At 42.2% G+C, this 20,490-nt stretch overlaps 2 protein-coding genes across 2 annotated transcripts; one reads left to right on the forward strand and one right to left on the reverse strand.

Moving 5' to 3' along the window:
* The first annotated feature begins 284 nt into the window (after positions 1-284).
* On the forward strand, positions 285-6,908 carry LOC139204523 (aldehyde dehydrogenase 1A1-like). The gene is made up of 14 exons (XM_070834559.1): positions 285-345; positions 2,003-2,175; positions 2,690-2,794; positions 3,000-3,140; positions 3,282-3,411; positions 3,546-3,607; positions 3,802-3,930; positions 4,131-4,244; positions 4,381-4,483; positions 5,487-5,671; positions 5,772-5,936; positions 6,092-6,249; positions 6,413-6,487; positions 6,836-6,908. The coding sequence occupies exons 1-14, from the start codon at positions 285-287 to the stop codon at positions 6,906-6,908; spliced, it is 1,674 nt and encodes a 557-aa protein (XP_070690660.1).
* Positions 6,909-7,890: 982 nt separating this feature from the next.
* On the reverse strand, positions 7,891-17,137 carry tmc2b (transmembrane channel-like 2b). Its single transcript, XM_070834558.1, has 20 exons — positions 17,092-17,137; positions 16,884-16,922; positions 16,257-16,647; positions 14,827-14,973; positions 13,750-13,840; positions 13,564-13,645; positions 13,345-13,451; positions 13,120-13,218; positions 12,566-12,708; positions 12,322-12,469; positions 11,849-12,043; positions 11,507-11,686; positions 10,798-10,956; positions 10,583-10,711; positions 10,115-10,182; positions 9,615-9,854; positions 9,072-9,197; positions 8,497-8,575; positions 8,236-8,365; positions 7,891-8,108 (listed from the first exon to the last, which is right to left on the reverse strand). The coding sequence occupies exons 1-20, from the start codon at positions 17,135-17,137 to the stop codon at positions 7,891-7,893; spliced, it is 2,817 nt and encodes a 938-aa protein (XP_070690659.1).
* Between the last annotated feature and the right edge of the window lie 3,353 nt (positions 17,138-20,490).

Genomic DNA, 20,490 nt, shown 5'->3' on the forward strand with positions numbered 1-20,490 from the left:
GACACATGCATGCAGTGAGGAGCACCTACCATGTAACGGGGACTATTGTGCTTTGTGGTCAAGGAATCTGAGCGGTGCGCGCGCCTGCCTCGCGGGGCACGTGGGGTAAACTGGGATTGGTTCCATCTGAACGGTGATTAGCGCGTGCAGCAGGACCTTCACGGGACTCCCGGTGCGACCGTATGTGATGCTGCCGTTTCGCGGCTCGGAGCGCAGAGCAGGTATATAAAGCTGCTCGGAGGCTGAAGGCGCACTGACGGCGGGAGGAGGGACACGGCTGCAGCATGCCGGTGAGCGGAGCGGGGATCCAGCAGCCAGGAGACACCTCAGCAGCATCCTCCACAGGTAGGAACACTGTATCAGGCTTATTATGAGGCTGTGAAGACCAATTTATTACCATCATATTGTGTTTTGTAGTGGAGCAGCTATTTGTCTGATGAAGGTAAAGAAGCATTGGCATTTTTATTCCAGGGGACATTAAACTTTAAATCCTGGGGGAAATAACTTTTTGATTTCCTTTTAAATGCGTCTATTCTTTTCATGTTTTTATAAAAAAAAATGTAATGTAGTTGTGCTTTTCTTCCCTTTTCTTGGGTCTTTAATGCATCATGTTAATCACTTAAAAGTCCCTTTGTGTGTGATATAAAATTGCCTTGCCTTCTAAATTTCACAGATTAACAGTAGTTTTTTTTTTATTTGCTCTAAGTGTAGTTAATTCTGGAGGGAAAATCAGCCAATTAATAAGCTGCAGGGCAAAACTCAGCCCATTATTCATTCTGTTTTTATTATGTTTTTGTTCATTGACATGAATCATTGAAACATCAATTAATCTGCAAAAAAATTCAGAATATTTTGAATGGAGCAGGTTACAAGAAACCAAAGATGTAAGCACAAACTGTGGTGTGTTTATCATTAACACATTTTTAACCGTGTCTTTTTCATCATGCAACCTTTCACTGTTTCTTACAACTGAACCCATTTATGATCAAAGTTTTTTGATAAATATGAGGAAGCACACTGGTCTGGTGGATATTTATCCCAGTTTGCATCCTCTCTTCTTTTTTTGTGATCAAATTTTTATTGAAGTTCGAGATATGCATTGAATCATATCAATCAAACAACAACCAGCTAATGGTAGATCCCCAGAATAAGCCCCTGTGGACTGTGTGTGTGTGGATGACCAAAAGGTGAAAACACGTGAAGGAGCACCAAATTGCTAGATTTTTTCTTGAGGTTCTTGTTCAGGATAAGAGAGTTTCCTCTTTAGCACCATTCAGCCAAACCACTGAATCCTGCATAATAACAACAACATCTAGATAAACACTTCAGTAACGTATTTAGCAAAGACAGATCATTCAGGGCGTGCAGGGCTCTTTACAGTCCCAAATCCAAACCACTTCTCCGATCCTCGCTGTCCAAATGAGGTCAGTCCAGTCCAGAGCTCAGAGCCAGCCCGACTTTATGGTGCCAGTCGTGACCCTTGACCCCGTGGTGTTACACTGCGGACAATGCCAGTACCTCATTTGGCACAGTCTCTCCCTAGCGGGTTGGGATGGCAACTTATGCACAGGGTTGTGATGAAGCACGAAAGGAGCTTTTCTCACTCAGTGATCCAGATATTAACTTTCACAATCAAGTGTTCGCACACACATGCAGGACAGGACAGTGTGTGGATTAGCACAAAAACAAGCTCCTGTGCACCGCAGAGTTATTGTAGTATTGTATTTTTTCTTTTCAAAGCCTCCTCATGCTGGTTGTGTTGACGAATGTGACTAAATTGACAAAGACTGAAGCTAAAGGCATTTTCATTTTATTTTAGTTCATTGTCTTAGTACACAAAATCATTTCAGTCTAGTTTTTTGCATGTTTCTAAAGTCTAGTTTTTGTTTTTATTTCAGTAAAGTGAGTAGTAATTTTTTTCTTTTTCACACGTAATTTTAGTTTATAGTTTAGTTTTAGTGAACTAACCTCGTGGACACTGGCTCACATTTGTTTTTTCCAGAGGGGAAGCATGCCAACATGACCTCCCAGCCCGACAACGGCCACCAGCAGCAGTCTGGTAACGGGTGCAACCACAAGGGTCCGAACCAGAGCCACAAACTAGACCATGTAGATGGACCAGAGACGCAGGCGCTGCCCGTGCCGATCCCTGACCCCCCCGTTGTGCACACCAAGGTAAGCTGCACCAGACAGCCAAGAGTCAAAGCCATCAGGACTGAACCAAACGTGAAGAAAATGTACAACTGAGCTCCAGATTGGCTCAGATTCCTTTATTAGTGGAGTTAGCTCAAGGGATGGAGTTTACAGAGCTCCACTTTTACCAACAAGACATTCAAGATTTTTGGGATTGAGTTTTGCTTGTAATTAGAGGAGAATGGAAATGTGCTTTTAAAAAGATGAAACAGGGAAATATTTACTGGTGCTTTATCAGTTAGGGTACTGTCGAGGGTAATTACCTCAAAAAAGTCTGCCAGCTTTACAGTGTGCAGATGTAGCTCATAAAAGATATGAGAGCAGGCAAAATGACTCCCACTAAGTACAAGGAGCCTGTTGTTCATTTCATCAGGCTGAGAAGAGCTGATACACTGCACCATGTGACTGACCGTGAACACGAGCAAGGGACTGTGTGTACTTAAAGAGTGTGTGTCTGTGTGTATTCTGCTTCTCTAATTCCCCTGTGATATCGCAGTTGTTCATCAATAACGAGTGGCAAGAGTCCTGCAGCGGGCGAAAGATTCCTGTGTACGATCCTGCCACAGGGAGGCTGCTGTGTGAAGTGGAGGAGGCCGACCCTGTGAGTACATTATACATCCCCAATGAATGCTTTTTGCCTCTTCACCAGCAGGGATGTGATACTGACAGTGGTGGAGTGAGATCCTCACACCCAGTTAAAAGTTTCTCCTCATGCTGCACAGACTGTAGAGTACGAGCTCATTTGTGCTTTGTGATAATGGGCTGTATGAATAAAATGGACTTGACTCAACTTGAACCTCTCGTAGGAAGATGTGGACAAGGCAGTAAGGAGCGCCAGAGCCGCCTTCCAGATGGGGTCACCGTGGCGATCCATGAACGCCTCGGACCGAGGTCAACTGCTTAACAGGCTTGCCGACTTAGTGGAGAGAGACCAGCTACTATTGGCAGTGAGGACCACACAAACATGCCATCAGTCCTTAGTGTGAATATTGCTCCACAAACGTTGGGTCAGCAGTGAAAGATGAACTGGTTTATCACCGTGAAGTAACGGCCTGAGTGTGATAATTACTGTGTCTGTTCATTTGCAGACACTAGAGGCTCTTGACTCTGGCAAAGTGTTCCTCATGGCATATTTTGTAGATCTGATGGCCACAATTAAAACCTTGAGGTATTATGGCGGCTGGGCGGACAAGATTCACGGAAAAACCATCCCAGTAGGTGAGTTGCCCTCTTGTCAGTACTGACACATTAAATGCAGAATCAGATTATAGATAATGTCCTGTTTGACGAACTAGAAGCCACAGTGTGTTCTAAGCAAGCATGAATAAATGATCTGTCTGTGTATGTTTTAGATGGAGAGTATTTTACTTACACACGACATGAGCCCATCGGAGTATGTGGCCAGATCATTCCTGTGAGTGGGAAAAACACTTCAAAGCTAAAGTTTACTGTCTATCTACTGTACCTATATCTATGTGCATCTGTGTGTAGCTGCTGCAAAACAAAGACTAAAACTATTTGTGATGTAATTCTCAATCAGATTTAGACATTTTACAGTTTCCCTCATGTTGTTGAAACTCTAATGTGTTCATGCACTCTGGGCTGCAGTGGAACTTCCCGGTGATGATGTTTGCGTGGAAGATCGCTCCTGCTCTGTGCTGTGGGAACACTGTAGTCATCAAACCTGCTGAGCAGACCCCATTATCAGCCCTGCACATGGCTGCGCTCATCAAAGAGGTACTTGGATTATTGCTGCCCCCCCCTCCCCTTCCAACAATAATATAAGAACAAAGAACATGTGGACAAAAGCAATGAACTTGCATTCAGACATTGTCAAGACCGACGCAGCTGGAGAGGTAGAAAGATTATGTCCAAGATTATGTCTCAGCTACAGATGAGCACGTGCAGTAGCTCTCTAACTTCCTCTCTGTGTTCAGGCTGGGTTTCCTCCTGGAGTGGTGAACGTGGTACCCGGTTATGGTCAAACAGCAGGATGTGCCATTGCCCACCACATGGACATCGACAAAATAGCTTTCACCGGATCTACTGCTGTTAGTATCTATTGAAATAGATAGAAAACTGAGCAAATGTCACTCAGTTTTCTCTTCTCTACTGGTTTTTAGTGTCTTTTGCTCCAACTTATATGAACTCTTTCACTATAAAGTAACTCTTGTCATTGGTTGCCAGGTTGGGAAACTCATCCAGAAGGCTGCAGGTGACAGCAACCTGAAAAGAGTCACACTAGAACTCGGTGGAAAAAACCCAAACATTGTCTTTGCTGACTGTGATTGTGAGTAGATAATGGATTACTTTATAGGTACTTTTGAAATGTGCTCTTTTTATGCAGCCACCATGTGTTAAGGTGTACATGTACTGTGTGCTTTAAAATGTTTCCATAGAACAAACCTGAAAAATATTAGAGCAGCAGCAGGTTAGACAGATCTTGCCGGTAAAGTATTTCCAGGGCAGAGCAAGATCAGCTTTTACTGTGCCATCAGTGTAGACGGTGGAGCGGCCATTAAAGGCCTCACAGGTGATAAAAGATCATTAATTCATTTTCATCTGTTAAAACCTTCTTCTGTGAAAACATTGCATGCATTTTTTTTAGATAAAGAAATTGGCTCACTTTTTCAAGTTTATGTTGTTGTAATATTTTGTTCTAAATAAGACTGGCAGTGTTTAACAAATTCCTGGAGGTGTATTTTTACGCTCAAAGTTGAAAAAAAAAAGGCTCAGTTTGCTAAACGCTGATGTGACACTAGTGTTTGCTGTGTAATATTCATTTCAGCCACCAGAGTGCGTCTGGCACTCTGATATAATAGAATTCAACCATCAACCTGAAAGCTCTGCTTAGATAGATCAACACATCAGGGACTTATTAAACACCACCAGCCATATTTCTTATTTAGTATTACAACAAATACTTAGAAAAGTGAGCAATAACTTTTTTTTTAAAGAAAAATTGTGCTTTTTTCTATTTTTTTGACAATATTCGTTGATGAAAAATATTAAGGAGCTTGTTATTCTTATCCTTATTAATTATCCTGGCAAACCCTTTTTATTGCTCATTCTTAAGTCAAAAATTTAGATCAGACTGGATGAAATGCCAGTTTTTGTTGTCTAACTTGTTTCTCAGGACTTCTGTAAACCCCTAATGCTGGTCAAAATGTTTAAACAGTCATAAATAGCACTGGTAGCTCCAACAGGGGCCGCTCTGGATCGCCCTTGTCACTTCCTGTCAGCAGTGTGGCTGCAGCACCGTGGACTTCCATGTGAATGTGTCTGTGTTGCAGTAGAGTACGCAGTGGAGCAGGCCCACAGTGGTCTGTTCTTTAACCAGGGCCAGTGCTGTCTGGCTGGATCCAGGGTGTTTGTAGAGGAACCCATCTATGAGGAGTTTGTCCGCCGCAGTGTAGAGAAGGCCAGATCCAAAGTCCTGGGAAATCCATTGGTGCCAGGGGTTGACCAAGGACCTCAGGTACAGGACAGAGCAAGACCACTTCCTTTATTTGACAGGGGTTTGATTGTCTGCTCATCTCTTCACGCATAAAGAGAACATGATTTGCTGCTGTCTGCAGATCGACCTGAAGCAGTTTGATAAGATAATGGAGCTGATAGAGAGCGGGAAGAGGGAGGGCGCCACGCTGGAGTGTGGGGGGTCTGCGTGGGGTCAGCAGGGACTTTTCATTCAACCCACCGTCTTCTCAAATGTCACAGACGAAATGCGCATCGCCAAAGAAGAGGTACTGTGATCTAAAATGCACACCTGCACCGACATAACCTCATACTTGATGGTACACGTGACAAACACCCATTTGTCCTTATTCTACCACTGTGCTGTGAGTTTCCTCCTCATGTAACCTTTTCATCTTTCCCTCCTGCGATCGCACTCTGTCAGATTTTTGGTCCAGTGCAGCAGATCATGTGTTTCCATAGCATCCATGAGGTCATCCAGAGAGCCAACGCCACACACTACGGCCTGGCAGCAGGAGTATTCACTAACAGCATCGACAAAGCCCTGTTAGTCTCCTCTGCTCTGCAGGCTGGCATGGTCTGGTGAGATACTTAGTAGTAAACCCTTACAGAAACCTCCATTAAATCATCCGTTTACATTTTGCCACATAGTGACGTCTTGTGTGAAATGACTTTGATTTTATGTAATGACATTAAGTATTTATCTAATTATCATTATGTATTTATTTGTTTGTTTATTCATTAGGGTGAACTGCTATAATGCCATGAGTGCCCAGTGTCCCTTTGGAGGCTTCAAGATGTCTGGAAATGGCAGAGAACTGTGAGTGATGCCATCATATATTATGGCAGGTTTAGCACTGATGGTACTCAAAGGAGTGTTTTTGGAGGGTGGCAAAACGAAGTTTGAGGTTTTTCAAGTTAGTTTCTTCATTTATATTGATTCAGATCACCTTGCAAGTAATAGATTGTGAAGACATTAGTTACCGTGCTGTCCGTAATAATATTAGTATGTATTTATGTCCACCTCACAGCTACATACAGGCTGGTACTCCTCTGCTTTGTAACTTGACTGGTAAATGTCATGTGACCAATAAAACCTTATTAGTCCAGTTGTTCCTCACATAATCAGTGGTGTGTTTTGTTTTTTTTATTATTATTGTCATTTCAGAGGGGAATACGCTCTTCAGGAGTACACCGAGGTCAAGGCTGTCACCATCAAAGTCTCACAGAAGAACTCATAATACCTTCATATCACAGGACTAACTTTTCCCCGTCCCCTCAGTTCCCTGCCCCCCCATGGCTTCAAATCTTCCACACACACTTACACGCAATAATCATATTTCACACTGGTGTTTCGAAGGCATCGCCGATTCTGTGTCAACACATGAACTTCTATTTCTATCATTTCTCTGAAGATATTCTATTTTTTCAACTTCTTCTCAATGCTGTGTCTCTGTCTCTTCATATTACCATGTCAGTGCCAACTTTCATGCATTGCTCTTCCACTAATGTACTATCTAAGATGTACTTCACCGTTTAGTGGACAGCATGTTCTCTGTAGTTGTGTCTGTTATATGTATATGTTAGCTTAAGAGAGCGCGCTATTGTTCAGAGCAAACCACTTAAACAGCACTTTGCCAGAGAGGAATTACTTTAATAGGTGTAATACAAAAAATAGAAAGGCATTTTACATCCTATTTACAGAGATTTCCAAATGAAATCAATAAAACTGTTGACCCATATCAATAACCAGTAAACCTTACACTGATTGCATTGCAGTAAATATGGTCATGCTATATGTTACAACAACATGTTTTTTTTAATTACATTTCTTTCTAGAAATAGCAGTAGTACTACAGATAAACCAGCTGTGTCAGTTTCTTGTTCCAGCTCATCTCCACCTCCACACTGAGGACACTGTGGTTTGACTGTGGAGGCTGTAGTGTGACTTTTTCAGTTGTTGATCATACTTGATTAATTGGCATGTTTAAAAGATAAGTTATGATGCTTTTCCTTAAGTCAATAGTTGTTAATGAATTTGTGTAACATTAAAAGGTAAGAATTCATCAGTCAACTACATCTAAAGAATAAAAAAATATGGTTATTCTAGTGGCACCCTCCATGTGTAGTATGACTGTGACTGCAGTGGTCGTGTTCATGGACACTGGATGTTCGTGGTGAATCCTGGGTATTGTCTGGATTTCAGTTCATTAATCACGGCTCTTATCGTCTTGGAGGCCCACCCCGACCTCTTCCTCTCCCAGGCCCAGGTTGAGGCCCCCTGACATTTCCAGGAGGCGCTCCTCTTGGCCCCGGGGCACGGGTCACCGGTGCTCTGGGGTTTGGGGCAGCTAGTGACACATCCTTTTGCAGATTAACCCCTTTCGCCGCTGTACCTGGCTTCGTTTTGGGAGACTTGCTGCCCTTCTCAGTTACGACATCTGAGATGATAGATTGAGCACAAAAAGAGCGATGAGGACAGTCAAGTGCAAATTGGCTGATAGCGTGTGCAATAAAGGAATAAGCCAGTGTGTGTGTGCGTGTGTGTGTGTGTGTGTGTGTGTGTACCAGGTGGGGGTGGCTCTTCCTCGGTGGGAGGTGGTATTAGAGACTTATTTGGCAGCAGGTCCTCCAAGTCTTTCATTACTTGATTAGTGCTGTCCTTGTTGTTCCTGCGATTCTTCTCCTCATCTCGAGCCTACAGTGTCCACCAATAAAGCAGGAAGTCATTTGTTTGATTGAATCTTGAACAAAGGGGGCTTTGAAAAAGGAGAGAAACAAGAGGAAGGAAACTGAACTGATATATAAGAAGACAGTGCTCATACTGACCATTTGCATCTTCCTTTTGAGGTCCATGTTTGCTTGTTGGTATCCCTTTGACACTGCATTCAGGTAGTAGATGGCCAACCTGGTACACAGAATTCTGTCTTTTAGGTGAAAGCCATTGGAAACAGTCCAACAGCTCAGACCATGGTCAGGCTTTGGACACAGAGCCATAGACACTAAGGTCTATAAGGTCTATCTAAGTTTTATGTCTGTCTACAATTATTCACACTGATTATGGCATTTTAGACACAACATGTTGTGTTTATGCCAAACTTTAAGTTAAATCCTACCGTTAAAGTCCATCCATCCATTATATATTCTGCTTATCCTTAAGGGTTACGTGGTGGTGGTGGGGGGGTGACTGGAGCCTGACATTGTGATTGACATTGTACCACCATGCTGCCCTGTGCAATTAAGGTAGTACAGAAAACTGTACAGATTTTTTTCTAGTCAAATTTTCAGGGACATTATGAAAGCTGAGACTGAATAGATGTTCTAATGTCATTTCCATCCATCTCCAGTCTACAGAAAGGCACTGCACTAATTGAAATTTCTGCTGACATTGAAATGATACTTACACCATGAGGAGGACAGCAGGCATGATGAGCCCAGGGTTGGTGGCATATGTAAAAATGTTCCCTATGAAGGACGGTAGATCCTGTTCAATAGTCTCCATGACCACATCATACATCTTCTCCTGGCCACTGCATGGAGGAAAACATGGATCGAATACAGGGCACTGTTTGTTTGAACTCGTCTCTGGATACAGTGATTCACCAAGTCTAACATGTAAGATATGTTGTTATTTATATATATTTATTATATATATATTATATATTTGAGCATAGATGTGTTTGAGTGACCTTCCATGGGACTGCAGATTTTGCTTTAAACAAGTTTTAAGCTAACCCTGGTACAAAACATGTATGTTTACTACTGTAAATGGGCTCTTAAAGAACAAAACAAATGAATCTAAGAGCCTCCAAAACTCCTCCAAAGCAGCATATTGACTCTATAGGTTTTACATTGTTTCAGATAGAGTTCATTAACTGACTAACTTTATGATATTAATTCATATTTCACCATCACATAGCATATATCCATCTCCACCTCTTACTGACCTGAATGGCCCACAGTCGAAGGACGGAGACAAGGTCATGATAGTGTAGACAACAGGCAGCAGGCTGAGGAACAGCACAAGCAGCAAAAGGCCCATGTAAAAGTTGTTGGACCTTGACGCCTTGAAAACTCGCTCATGAGGAACGTTACAGCACATCACTGCCCAGCACTGGTAGTACATGGAGCACAGGAGACGCAAAACGTTCAGACCCACCAGACCTGGGGCATAAAATGCTCCCATCCTGAGGAAAACAGCAATGTTAGCAACAGGGTTTCACAAATACTGTATTAATGTGATTAGTTAGGAGGCACTTTGGTCAACAGTCAAACAAGAGGTGGGCACTTCACACTCACTTCACACATTACAGGCAGCAAGGAAACATCAGCTGTTTTGCAGCAGAGGGAAGCTCATTAGTTTCTCATTAGTCCCATTAGATAATCTCCTCGTAATGCAGAAAGTGATAGAAAATAAAATCAACCATGCAGTGGTGGAGTGATTCACCAGATCATTCCTTGATTGAAGACAAGACCCAGCACATTCCCACTGATGTCAAACTCTCCATATGAAGGCTGGAGTGAACACAACAGCATGATTAGCATTCTCACCTGAATTAATAAAAACCAAGTCGACACACTTTGCATTTACTCCCCTCTCTCCCTCTCTCTCTCTCTCTCTCTGTAATTACGTTCTCACTGCTGTGTCCTGTTTCACTGCCTGTTAGGGATCAGCTGTCTTGCCAGATGTCATTGTATGGTATCAGGTTGAAGTGGATCCAGTACGAACTGCGCTGTACTCACACAGTACTCAATACTGGCTAAATGACGTGGTAGCTATGCAATTATGACATAAACACTCATTATATTATTAGATCTTGTTGGATAATTCTTTACTTAATTTAACCAAACAAAAACAAGCACACACATTGTACACAGAGACACTGTGATCCACTGAGGCAAAGAGCCCACTTACGAATCCGGCCTCCAGGTCCCAGCACCAGCAGTAGTTAAGGAAGCGGACAATGACGGCTCGCAGAAAGTCACCAATCAGGATGGTCAAATAGTTCACCTGCATGTCTGACACGATCAGCTTCACAAATTCCTACATATGAGAACAAACACAGAAATCAGACATTTGCTCTGACTGAGTTGGTGGGTAACGGTGTGGTGTATTGGCCCACTACTGACTATTCCCACTGCCGTCTCCCAGCAGGGTCCTCTGATGACATCGGCTGGGTGCACGTTTGGAGGAGGCACATCTGTCGTGTTGTAGTGGGAGCTGTAGTTGGTATAGTACTGCTTCAAAGCCCATTCACTGGCATTCTTGATTGACTTCTCGCTCTCCAACTACAGAACAGACAATGCATCAAAGCTTACTCATCTTTTGTAGCACAGTTCATCCATGATGGAAATATACAGTTTGTAGTATGGATGTGAAAGAATAACTCAGAATTTTGGGAAACACGGTTCACTTTCTGGTTGAGAGTCAGATGAGAGGATGGATACGAATCTTGTATCTGTCCTTTAAATATGAGGCTTAGCTTAGCACGTGGACTGGAAACAGAGAAAACAACCAGCGTGACTGTCAAAAGATGGTTGGAACAAATGAACAATAGCATGTTGATTAATTAATTACTTTCATAGGAGCTGGTTTTTGCATTTGACAGAGCTGTTTCCTCTATTTCCAGTCTTTCTGCTAAGCTAAGCTAACTCACTGCTGGCTCTCCACCAGCAACTGCTTAGCTCACATGTATCTCCCAACATGTCAAACTTTAACTTTAAAGGTATGTAGATTTTGGCAATGTCTAAGGCAACAACATAAATGTGTCACAATATATTCAGTTAATAGAGTATTTTAAAAGTGAGTTAGAGATGTAGCTTTGGTCTTCAGTGGTACCTTGGCAGTAACCTCATCAAACAAGGCAAAGAGGAAGGTGTAAAGGTTTCCCAGGAAGAGGGCAAAGATTCGTCCCAGCTGCCACTTGAGGGCAATACGAGGGTGATAATCTTCCAACTCTGCGATGGTTTCAAACAGGGGGGGACACACCAGCCCCAGCAGAGACATCACAAACTCCACCTGATACACGGCAAGAGAGACCAAGTTTGCTAAACTGATTTTTCATTCTCATTTCCAAGGCTCAACACTTCCAAATTTCCATAGCTGCTTGTAATCTTCACAGAATAATAATCTTTAAAAAAAATTACTTTACTTTAAATTACTTGCTTAAAATCAACCTGCCTCGTTCTTTTCAAACCATGAGAGGTTGTCTTTCTCCATCTTAGCAAACTCCTGGGAACGTTTCACCACAAAGTAGATGAGGTATCCGCTGCCTCCAAGGCTGCACAGGATCATAAAGTTTGCCAGGACCCTGAGGAACCGCCGGAGATGGATGTTCTCATCTTTCTGGTTCTCCTGTTCATCCACAATGGATTCCTAATATCGAAAAAAATAACTCAGTTTAATGGAACAGTTTTGACATTCCTTGAAACTTCTGTCCACTCACATGTTGTATACTGGTCTGCTAGACTGCTGCTGGTGAGGAATTTGGTCTCTAATTAATGTATTTTGGTGCAAAATGGTGAACTAGAGAAAATGTATTTTGATATCTGGCCTACTGCTGTCTTTGAAACATTTGTTATGCTGCAGAATTCAGCCATCTTCACAAATACACACACACACACACACACACACATACACACACACCTGCTAACCTTGAAACTGGTGGTAATGGAGGCAAACTTATTGTCTGCAGTCTCAGGGTTTCCTATCAGGTAGTCCCAGCTTGTGAACATCTTCCAGCTGAAGGTGAACTCTCCTTCCTCCGCACCGTCCCCTCCTTCATTTGAGTTACGCGCCATCCTGAGACCAGAAAAGGGCCAGCAAGAACCGATGAAGAGACACCCAAACATCTCTTCCTGCATACATGTACGTCTGATTTCATGCATCCTGCCTTACGTTCTTATGACAACCATCAGGCTGTAGCCAAAGATGCCAACGCCCACCAGTAGGTATGACAGAGGGAGTCTGAACTGGAGCAGCCCGATCGTTCTCTCGTTGTTGTAGTACCCGTAGAACAAAAAGGAGTACTTGCAGTATCCCTGTTGACGAGGGATTTAAGACATATTCATACTTACAACTACAAAAACAGGTTCCCAAAGCAACTTTCCCACTTTTTAGACTAAGAAAAGGTTCGATGAAAGTGGTGGATAAAGATTTCAGGGGGTCAACAAAGTGATCAGGATTCATCCTCTTTGAACGACGAATGTTTCTACAAAATATCACAGCAATCCATCAAATAGTTGCTGAGAAATTCAGCCTGGACCAAAGTTGCTGACTGACAGACCAACTGACATTTCTATCCCTGGAGCCGAGCAGCTTGCAGGGCAAAGGATCCGAACATCTATAGAATACCATGTCTTTTCTGTATAGATATAGGATCTGTAGATCCACCTAGCCAATTCACTGAATCTAGTTTAGTTAATGCATCGAAGTAAAGCTAAGTTCCTCACTCCAAAGTCAAATAGCACAGAGAAGTCCATGGCTGTGTCCTGCTCCTCTCGAGGCACTGTTTTCCTGGGAATGGAGCCATAGGGGAGACCCATAAGAATCTAAACACAGAGAACAGGGATGGAGGTGAGAGAGGTGAGAGAGGTGAGAGAGGTGAGAGAGGTGAGAGAGGTGAGGGCAGACAACGAGCAAGATGTCTGCTACATGTGACATGAGAAAGGCTGTACCTCAGGCAGCACCACCAGGCCAAACATGAACCCAAACAGAACCAGATTCAGACCGTACATCCACCTTAGAAAAATAAAGTAGGACGCCACAGACGATCCAAAGTGACCTGCAATGACGGGGACACACAACTTGACTTAGAAATGCATTGACGGCTTATTAGAAACAACAGGGTCACAGCTCAGTGGTTATTATTCAGAGGATGCCGTTGTGGTACCAACTTTCTACGTCCTTTATCTTCCTCTCCCAGGGTATACAGGCTGTTTTGAAGTTCTCAAAGTCACGGTTAAACTTGATTAGTTTCTGAAATTAAAAAACAAGGTTTAAAACGGTTATTTCCACAATATCATCCTCATTGCAATGTTTGTATTGTCCCAGCTCTGAATGTTGTAAAATGATCCCATCACCTTGGTCATCATGACTTTGAATGCATACAGCCTCCTGCCTTTTCCTTTCCCAAGAGCTCCTTCAAATTTTTCCACAAATTCCTGGGCCTCCCTGTGTGACACAACACAAACACCCACCCATGACCTGAATTGAGCAACATCCAACTGAGAACCATGATCTACCTAACCAATAAATGAATTAGTTAGTGTAACAGGATGTGAAATCGACTGGTTTGGGCTGATTTGCTGCATACGGTAAGAAAATCACAAGGAGGGGCTTGGCAAGCAGCAGGTCACTCAGCCACAACAACATGCATTAAACAGTGTTGAGCTCATGAAAACGTTAAGGCAGCTCATCTATCGGGTTTCCTCGCTTACACTGATGTGTACATAGGGAAATATGCACACCAAGCACACACACACACACACACACACACACACGAACCTACGCTACTGGCTGCCTTGGCCCTGGCAGGACAGCCGTTAGTGTTTACCATCCTATCAGCCAAAGAGGACGATGTCTGGTGCAGCGTGTTTCCAGACAATCATCTTCATGTGTCTACAGTGCATCTCACAGAGGGATAAAACTGCCAATGTGGGTGAACAAACACCTGCCTGTGATTTTTGTATCTCTGTGCAAAGTCAAGTTCACCTGAGAGAGTGAGATTAATGAGGAAACCCTGGCACGCTCCACCAAACACTATCTGTGTGAGCATTATATCTAAGTTACGTTCTGCCACTGTCACAATAGCTTTGATTTGTAATATGACAAAATGGTGTCATAAAGGTACTAAAGTAAGTTTTACTGTCCTTAGATTAGGGCACTGATGAAGAGAAGTACCAAACAGCTAAAGCAGCGATGAACACGTTTTAATAAAGCATGATCAGCATCACATGTACATGACATGAGTGATGGTGTGCATAAAGAAAAGGGCTCGTAAATGGACAGTGAACGGAAAACAAGCAAAATACCAAACCAAAACAAGCATTAAAGGACAAAATGAAGCAGCAGCAACAACCAGAAGTTACAGTAATCACAGACACACAGGCAGAGGATGTGAATCAAAGGATGGCCACTGTTTTGGCTTCGCTTTTTACTTGAGCAGTACGAGCCTCTTCTTCATCCGCCAGGGTTTGTTCCTTAAAGTGGCAATCAGTTTCTTCTTCTCCTCTACCTGTTCCTTCAAGGCCTCGATCTCTCCCTCCGACAGCGAGTCTTCGTCGGACTCAGAAGAAGAAGAAGAGCTGATAAAGGGAAAAAGCCGTCACGTGCTGTGGCTTCGACAAGGCGCCACAGGAGACACCAGCAGCAACAGCAACATCAGTTCTTCTCTCATTCATCTGTAAGTGATGAGCACTTTTATCAAGTAGAGTCAGAGCAACAACTCTCAACTCTTACCTCCGCGAGAGGTCTAAGGTCTAAGTTTGTTTTATTGTGTTGATCTGAGTGCATCATTCCTGTCATGTATCAGCTTTGTAGGAGCATATTGAGCCGTGTGACAGAAAGCGAGTATGTGCGTGTCATCTTTAGCCTCCATTGGGAGACTCTGATGGAGGAAAGTGATCCTGGATTTTCAATTTCACTTCATTGTTTCTCATGTCTCATGTTTTGTATCTCTTTTTTTTAGCTTTTATACATGTTGTTTCTTTCATTTTCTTCGTTGCAGCCTGCAGTGTTGGAAGGAAGTTTATAATAAAAGGCTCGCAGCACTATTTTCATAAGCCGATGTGGGCATTTTTAAAAAAAGTTTATTTGCCTTTTTTTGGTTGGCTTTCTTTGTCATAGTGTTTTTTTAAGTTATCATGTATGAGTGAAGGTATGGATTTGTATTGTTCTGCTACCAAAAAAAAACAGTAAACACCCTGACCCTAACCCTTGACACCAGATAGTCAGGACCTGTATTAGCTACTTTTTAAAATGCAGCCAACTACCAAACACTGAAACAGTAGGAAGATGTGGCCCTTTGGGATGTTTTGTCCTGTAGCCTTTTGTTTTTAGGCCGCTGTAAATAATGGATGAACAAATGAGATTACACAATCCATCCCAACAGCCAAAAATCTTCTTCACCATCATAACAGATCTTTATGCCTGTTGTCAAACATCTGATATGATCTGTCCTTTCACTTGGAAAATTGTCACACTTGTACAGAATAACACTTGGACCAGATAATTATTGACTTGTGCATAAAAGCCAGAGACATTATTGAATGTTTCACGGTGCCTCTCATGAACTCTTCCCAGCACATTCACAGCATCTGACTGCTGATTAGCTACATACATGTGGCATATATATATATGGAATCTATATATTCTATATATACGCCCATATATAGTTACACTGGAAATGCCATATATTCAGCAAAACAAGTGTGTTATCATAATATTTATGATTTACACTCATATAGCTGAATATACGCCACAAAGCTTCGTATCTCCAGAGTCTAGCAGAGGCCTGCATGAGACTGAGCCCATACAGGTGTGTGGAGCGTGCAGGTAGGTGAGAGACAGCTCTCAGAGAATACTGCACCTGCTCAACTTCCCATTCTTCTTTTTCTTCCCCTTCTCACCACCTTTATCCTTCCCTTCTTTCCCTTTAGCATGTCCCTTCTTCTCCTTATTCTGCTCCTCTTTCTCCTTTTTGGACACCGGCTTCCCTCGTTTTTTCTTCTTGTCTTCCTCGCTCTCCTCGTCACTCTCCTCCTTAGCAGCTTTCCTCCTGGAGGCTTTTGAACCTTTGCTTTTCGCACTCCGGTTGTCTTCCTCGTCGTCTTCATCACTGTCCCGGGGTTTGGCCTTCTTCTTTCGTCCTCTTCTTCGAGGAGCCTCGTCATCATCTTCCTCCTCCTCGTCATCGCTGACCCGTTTGGCTCTACGCTGTTGTTTGGCTCTTCTGTTTTTAGTTCTCCTCCTGGCCTCATCTGAGACAAACGTATATACAAATGAGAGAAGGAGCTGAAACATTCACCCAGCATGACCTCAGGTTAGCTTAGAGAACGTTAATAAAGTTAGTAAAACTAGTAAAAGGAAGTTTGTCTAAAAGTAGCAAATAATCTTGAGAAAATTTGACAAAGCAAGCAGGAAGTTATTTCAATTTTTTCATTACATTTTCTACATTATGGCAAATCTTCTCGACACAGTCAACAAACAAACTCACCTTCACTTCCACTGTCGACAGCATCAACCTCCATCCCAACTGTCAGCATGTAAAACACAATAAGGGGATACATCTCTACACAAATGCCACATAATAGTGACTGTCACTCGTTCATCATCAGTATAATAAAAAAAGTGAATATTCAAAGCTAAAAATTGATTGTGACAAAAACATTTCAGTTTAATAGCATTAAAAAAAATCTTCTCACCATCATCAACGTCAATCACGGTCTCGGTTTTCCTCTTTGGAGGCATTTTGCTGTATTTCCTTTAGTTATTTCTATCCTTTTTTTCCTCCTCTTCTCACTTCTGCCTTCTCTCCATCCATGAATCACTAAGCACAAGCGGGCGATACACTTGTCCTGTGTCAGAAAGCCAGGACACACACTCACTCATGCAAACACACACGAGTGGGAACAGGTGTGCCTCTGTTTAGGCTGTTAAAAGAATGGGCTCCTTGACAACCGTCAAAGACATACGGCCCATTGGACGACGGTCAGGAGCACAAGGGGAAAACAGAATGGACCTGTCAATCAAAATGCTAATTGATATTTGACTTAAGCAACCAGAGCTCGAGCGCAGCCCACGTGGTTAAAACCTCAAGTTAGATAACAACTTGTATCGCTGTCATCTAATGTTTGTGACTACACAAGGATCCCACTTTGACAGCAAAAACTGATGGTTGGAGTTTGTGACCCGCGTAAGGAGACACCGGAGCAAATGTAGACATTAAGGTCACATCCCATTAAAGTTGGATGAAAGCTTAAATAACCCTGAGTGAAAAGTGAAACAGCTCACTGTATTTAAATACTGTACACACTTGTCTGTGGGAGTGTGGTGAAAACTAAACATACAAATGTTAATCCGGCGAAACTAAAACGGTGAAGTCGATCAACTTTGCAAGCCCTTCATTAAAAGACTGGTTACTACTCTGCTTCGATTGTAAGATCCTGTTTATAATGGCCATGCAGAAATCTTTCTCTAAAGTGATTTCAACTAAGTAAGTGTCTGTTTTCACAAGGTAAAATCTTTTATAGTATGAGCTTCTGTCTTTGTGTGACTGTCCTTCCACCACAACACGAGGCTTTTGTTCAAAAAAGGCAGACTTTGGAAAAGATCTGATTGATTTGACTAACACTATTAAATGGACTTTGTTTGTTGACATTGTTTTTGGATAGACTGAAACAAATGCAAACCCATCGTTTCATTATGCATTTGTGAGCAGAGGTTAAAAACGAGGTGAAAGTGAGGACTGGAGGGTGAACTATCCACGTTATGGGTTTGAACCACTAACATGCAGCCCTAGCTGTGTGGTTATGGTCAAATGTCAGATCTGACCTTTTGAATAATTCAGGAGGAAATAGGAGACGCCTGGCTGCTATCCAGCTAACACAGAGAGCAACACACTTCCGGGGTTATATGAATGCTGGCTTGAGAGGTTGTACCTAAAAGACAAGCAAAAGCCGTTTTTCATGTCCTCCTCATCCAAGCTCTCCTCCCGCTCCTCCTCCTGCAACCATTCAATCCTCCTCTCTGTCCTTCCTTCTCACTAATACTGTAGCCTACTTAGGCCAGCATGCATTTATTCTTGAGATCCATTAACTAAAGAGCGTCTAAATTTCCACAAGTACAAACTGAGGCTCAGTGCCAACCTTTGCTCTCCAAATCAAAAATGGACACCGCCTGAGCACGCAAATCAGTGCTTGTAGTGCCACGATGTCTCACTCCTCCCTACTGTTAGTGAATAAGAGATGTGCGCCATGGTAAAGCAGAAATTGAGACATCCGGTAATGCGTAACCTGTCATGGCTCAGTTTTCTGCCACATTGTACCAGCATGGCGGAGGGACTGGGACAGAGCCAAAACACAACTCCAGTAAGAGGGTGAGGCACAGGGCATCAGGGGGCTGGTGTTACCTGGATGGATGAGAGGGAGGCAGATTATGACAGAGTCTCTAATTTACTGGGGAGATGGAGGCTTCACTTGTCTCCTTATCAACATCTCCGTCATTAAATAATGTGATTGAGAATTCTTGGCCCACATTGAAAGAATGAAGCACAGGGGCTTACTTCATTCTCTACTTCTCAAATAACTGCAGAATTAATACTTAATGCCTACTTTCCATGAATTGATCATGAGCTTCAATGGAAGTGGATTTGATTGGCACTGTAATTTAATGTCAGTGGCATTATGGGCTTGTAGACTTGTTGCCTTAAATGATTTATAGACACAGCGCCTATTCCCCAGTGACAACCCTTACATCGCACACATCTTAAATTTCCCATTAAACAAGACTTTGACAGACAATCAGTCAATATATAGAATTTCAGTTTAACTAATGATGTGACGCCGTTACTTTTCGATTTGATCGGCAGGTTGAGTGACAGGAGCGCTCAGTGACGAGCAAAGGCAGAGCAGAACCTGCTGCTCGGACACTGGATGTTATATAACATGAGGCAGATGTTCGTGCTACATGACAAAGGTCAGGAGACCAAGCTGAATGTGTTGTCTAAATTCAGAGCTCACTAAATGTATATTTACACAGCTGAAAAACAGATTTAAGTTGTTTTTAAGTGGTTAATTGCAGGTAGAGATCCATTTAAGCCAAGCTAGGTTAAATGGCTCCATGTCTAATGAATTGTTTAATACTGTGGCCCAGTCACAGGTCCAAGGACAGCTGTGCTCAGTGTGTCAGTGTGAGAGGCCAAGGGGAAAGTGCACGTCAGTGTGACTTAAAATGGATCTAGTTTTGAATAACTAAGTAATTTGTAAGGAAACTGAATAAAAATAAACTTAAAATCAGATTATAGCCTTAGTTAAAGTGTTGTTATTGCATGTGACATCTTTTATGTCGTCAAGGGAAAAAAAATAGATTTAATCAAAAATAAAATGAATGTAACTTACTGACAGCTTATTAAAAAAGAATAAAGAAAGACAATTGTATTCTTCTCTTATTAAAGTTTATTTTGTAAACAAAAGAACAACTAATACATGTTTACAGCTTCATTTTTTTCATGAATAGGGGAGAACGGTGTACCACTTTTTGTCCCAGCGCCTATAACTCACTGAGTTCTTGTGTCAGAGTGCCCTTATTTGTCTACTCCATCCTCTTATTATATCACAGAATTCATTAATTGATGCCAAATACAGGGAGTTATATTTAAACTAAAATAAAATCACTTTAAGAACCACTATGATCCACAATAATGAGCTATTGCTAATAACAAGAACTGTGTGATTGTGTTTGTATTTTTCCTTGACAGTGGTGCTGATGCTTTTACATTAGAGGAACTTCCTTTAAGAACATCAACTATGAAGTGAACAAAAAGTTCCCTGTTAGTTGTAACACTTTTTAAGAGATTAAAAGTTTAGCTCACATTTTGCCGTGAGCCTGCTCTCATTTATAATACAAGTTACATAATTCTAACCTAAACAGTGCAGAAATAGATAAATTAGGTGTAAAAAAATTCTTCCTCACCCAAAAACCAGTGTTTTGGCTGCGTACTTCTTTGCAACTATGAAATTTCATAAGCAAGGTCAAGAAGGAAGTGATCACACATGAAAATGATCATGTGACTCTTGATGATCAGGTGGTCGTCTCATCTTGGT

Source organism: Pempheris klunzingeri, chromosome 7, assembly GCF_042242105.1.
Source record: "Pempheris klunzingeri isolate RE-2024b chromosome 7, fPemKlu1.hap1, whole genome shotgun sequence".
In the NCBI taxonomy this organism is placed as follows: Eukaryota; Metazoa; Chordata; class Actinopteri; order Acropomatiformes; family Pempheridae; genus Pempheris; species Pempheris klunzingeri.

Coding starts and splice junctions, on each gene's coding strand:
- tmc2b (XM_070834558.1), bottom strand. CDS start 17,137: ATGCCTCCAAAGAGGAAAACCGAGACCGTGATTGACGTTGATGATG. Junction 12,709..13,119: donor CTGTGCTATTTGACTTTGGA/GTGAGGAACTTA, acceptor CCTCGTCAACAG/GGATACTGCAAGTACTCCTT. Junction 9,198..9,614: donor TTCGACTGTGGGCCATTCAG/GTCAGTAAGAGG, acceptor TCCTCCATGCAG/TGGCCAGGAGAAGATGTATG.
- LOC139204523 (XM_070834559.1), top strand. CDS start 285: ATGCCGGTGAGCGGAGCGGGGATCCAGCAGCCAGGAGACACCTCAGCA. Junction 3,412..3,545: donor CGGAAAAACCATCCCAGTAG/GTGAGTTGCCCT, acceptor TGTATGTTTTAG/ATGGAGAGTATTTTACTTAC. Junction 3,931..4,130: donor TGGCTGCGCTCATCAAAGAG/GTACTTGGATTA, acceptor CTCTGTGTTCAG/GCTGGGTTTCCTCCTGGAGT.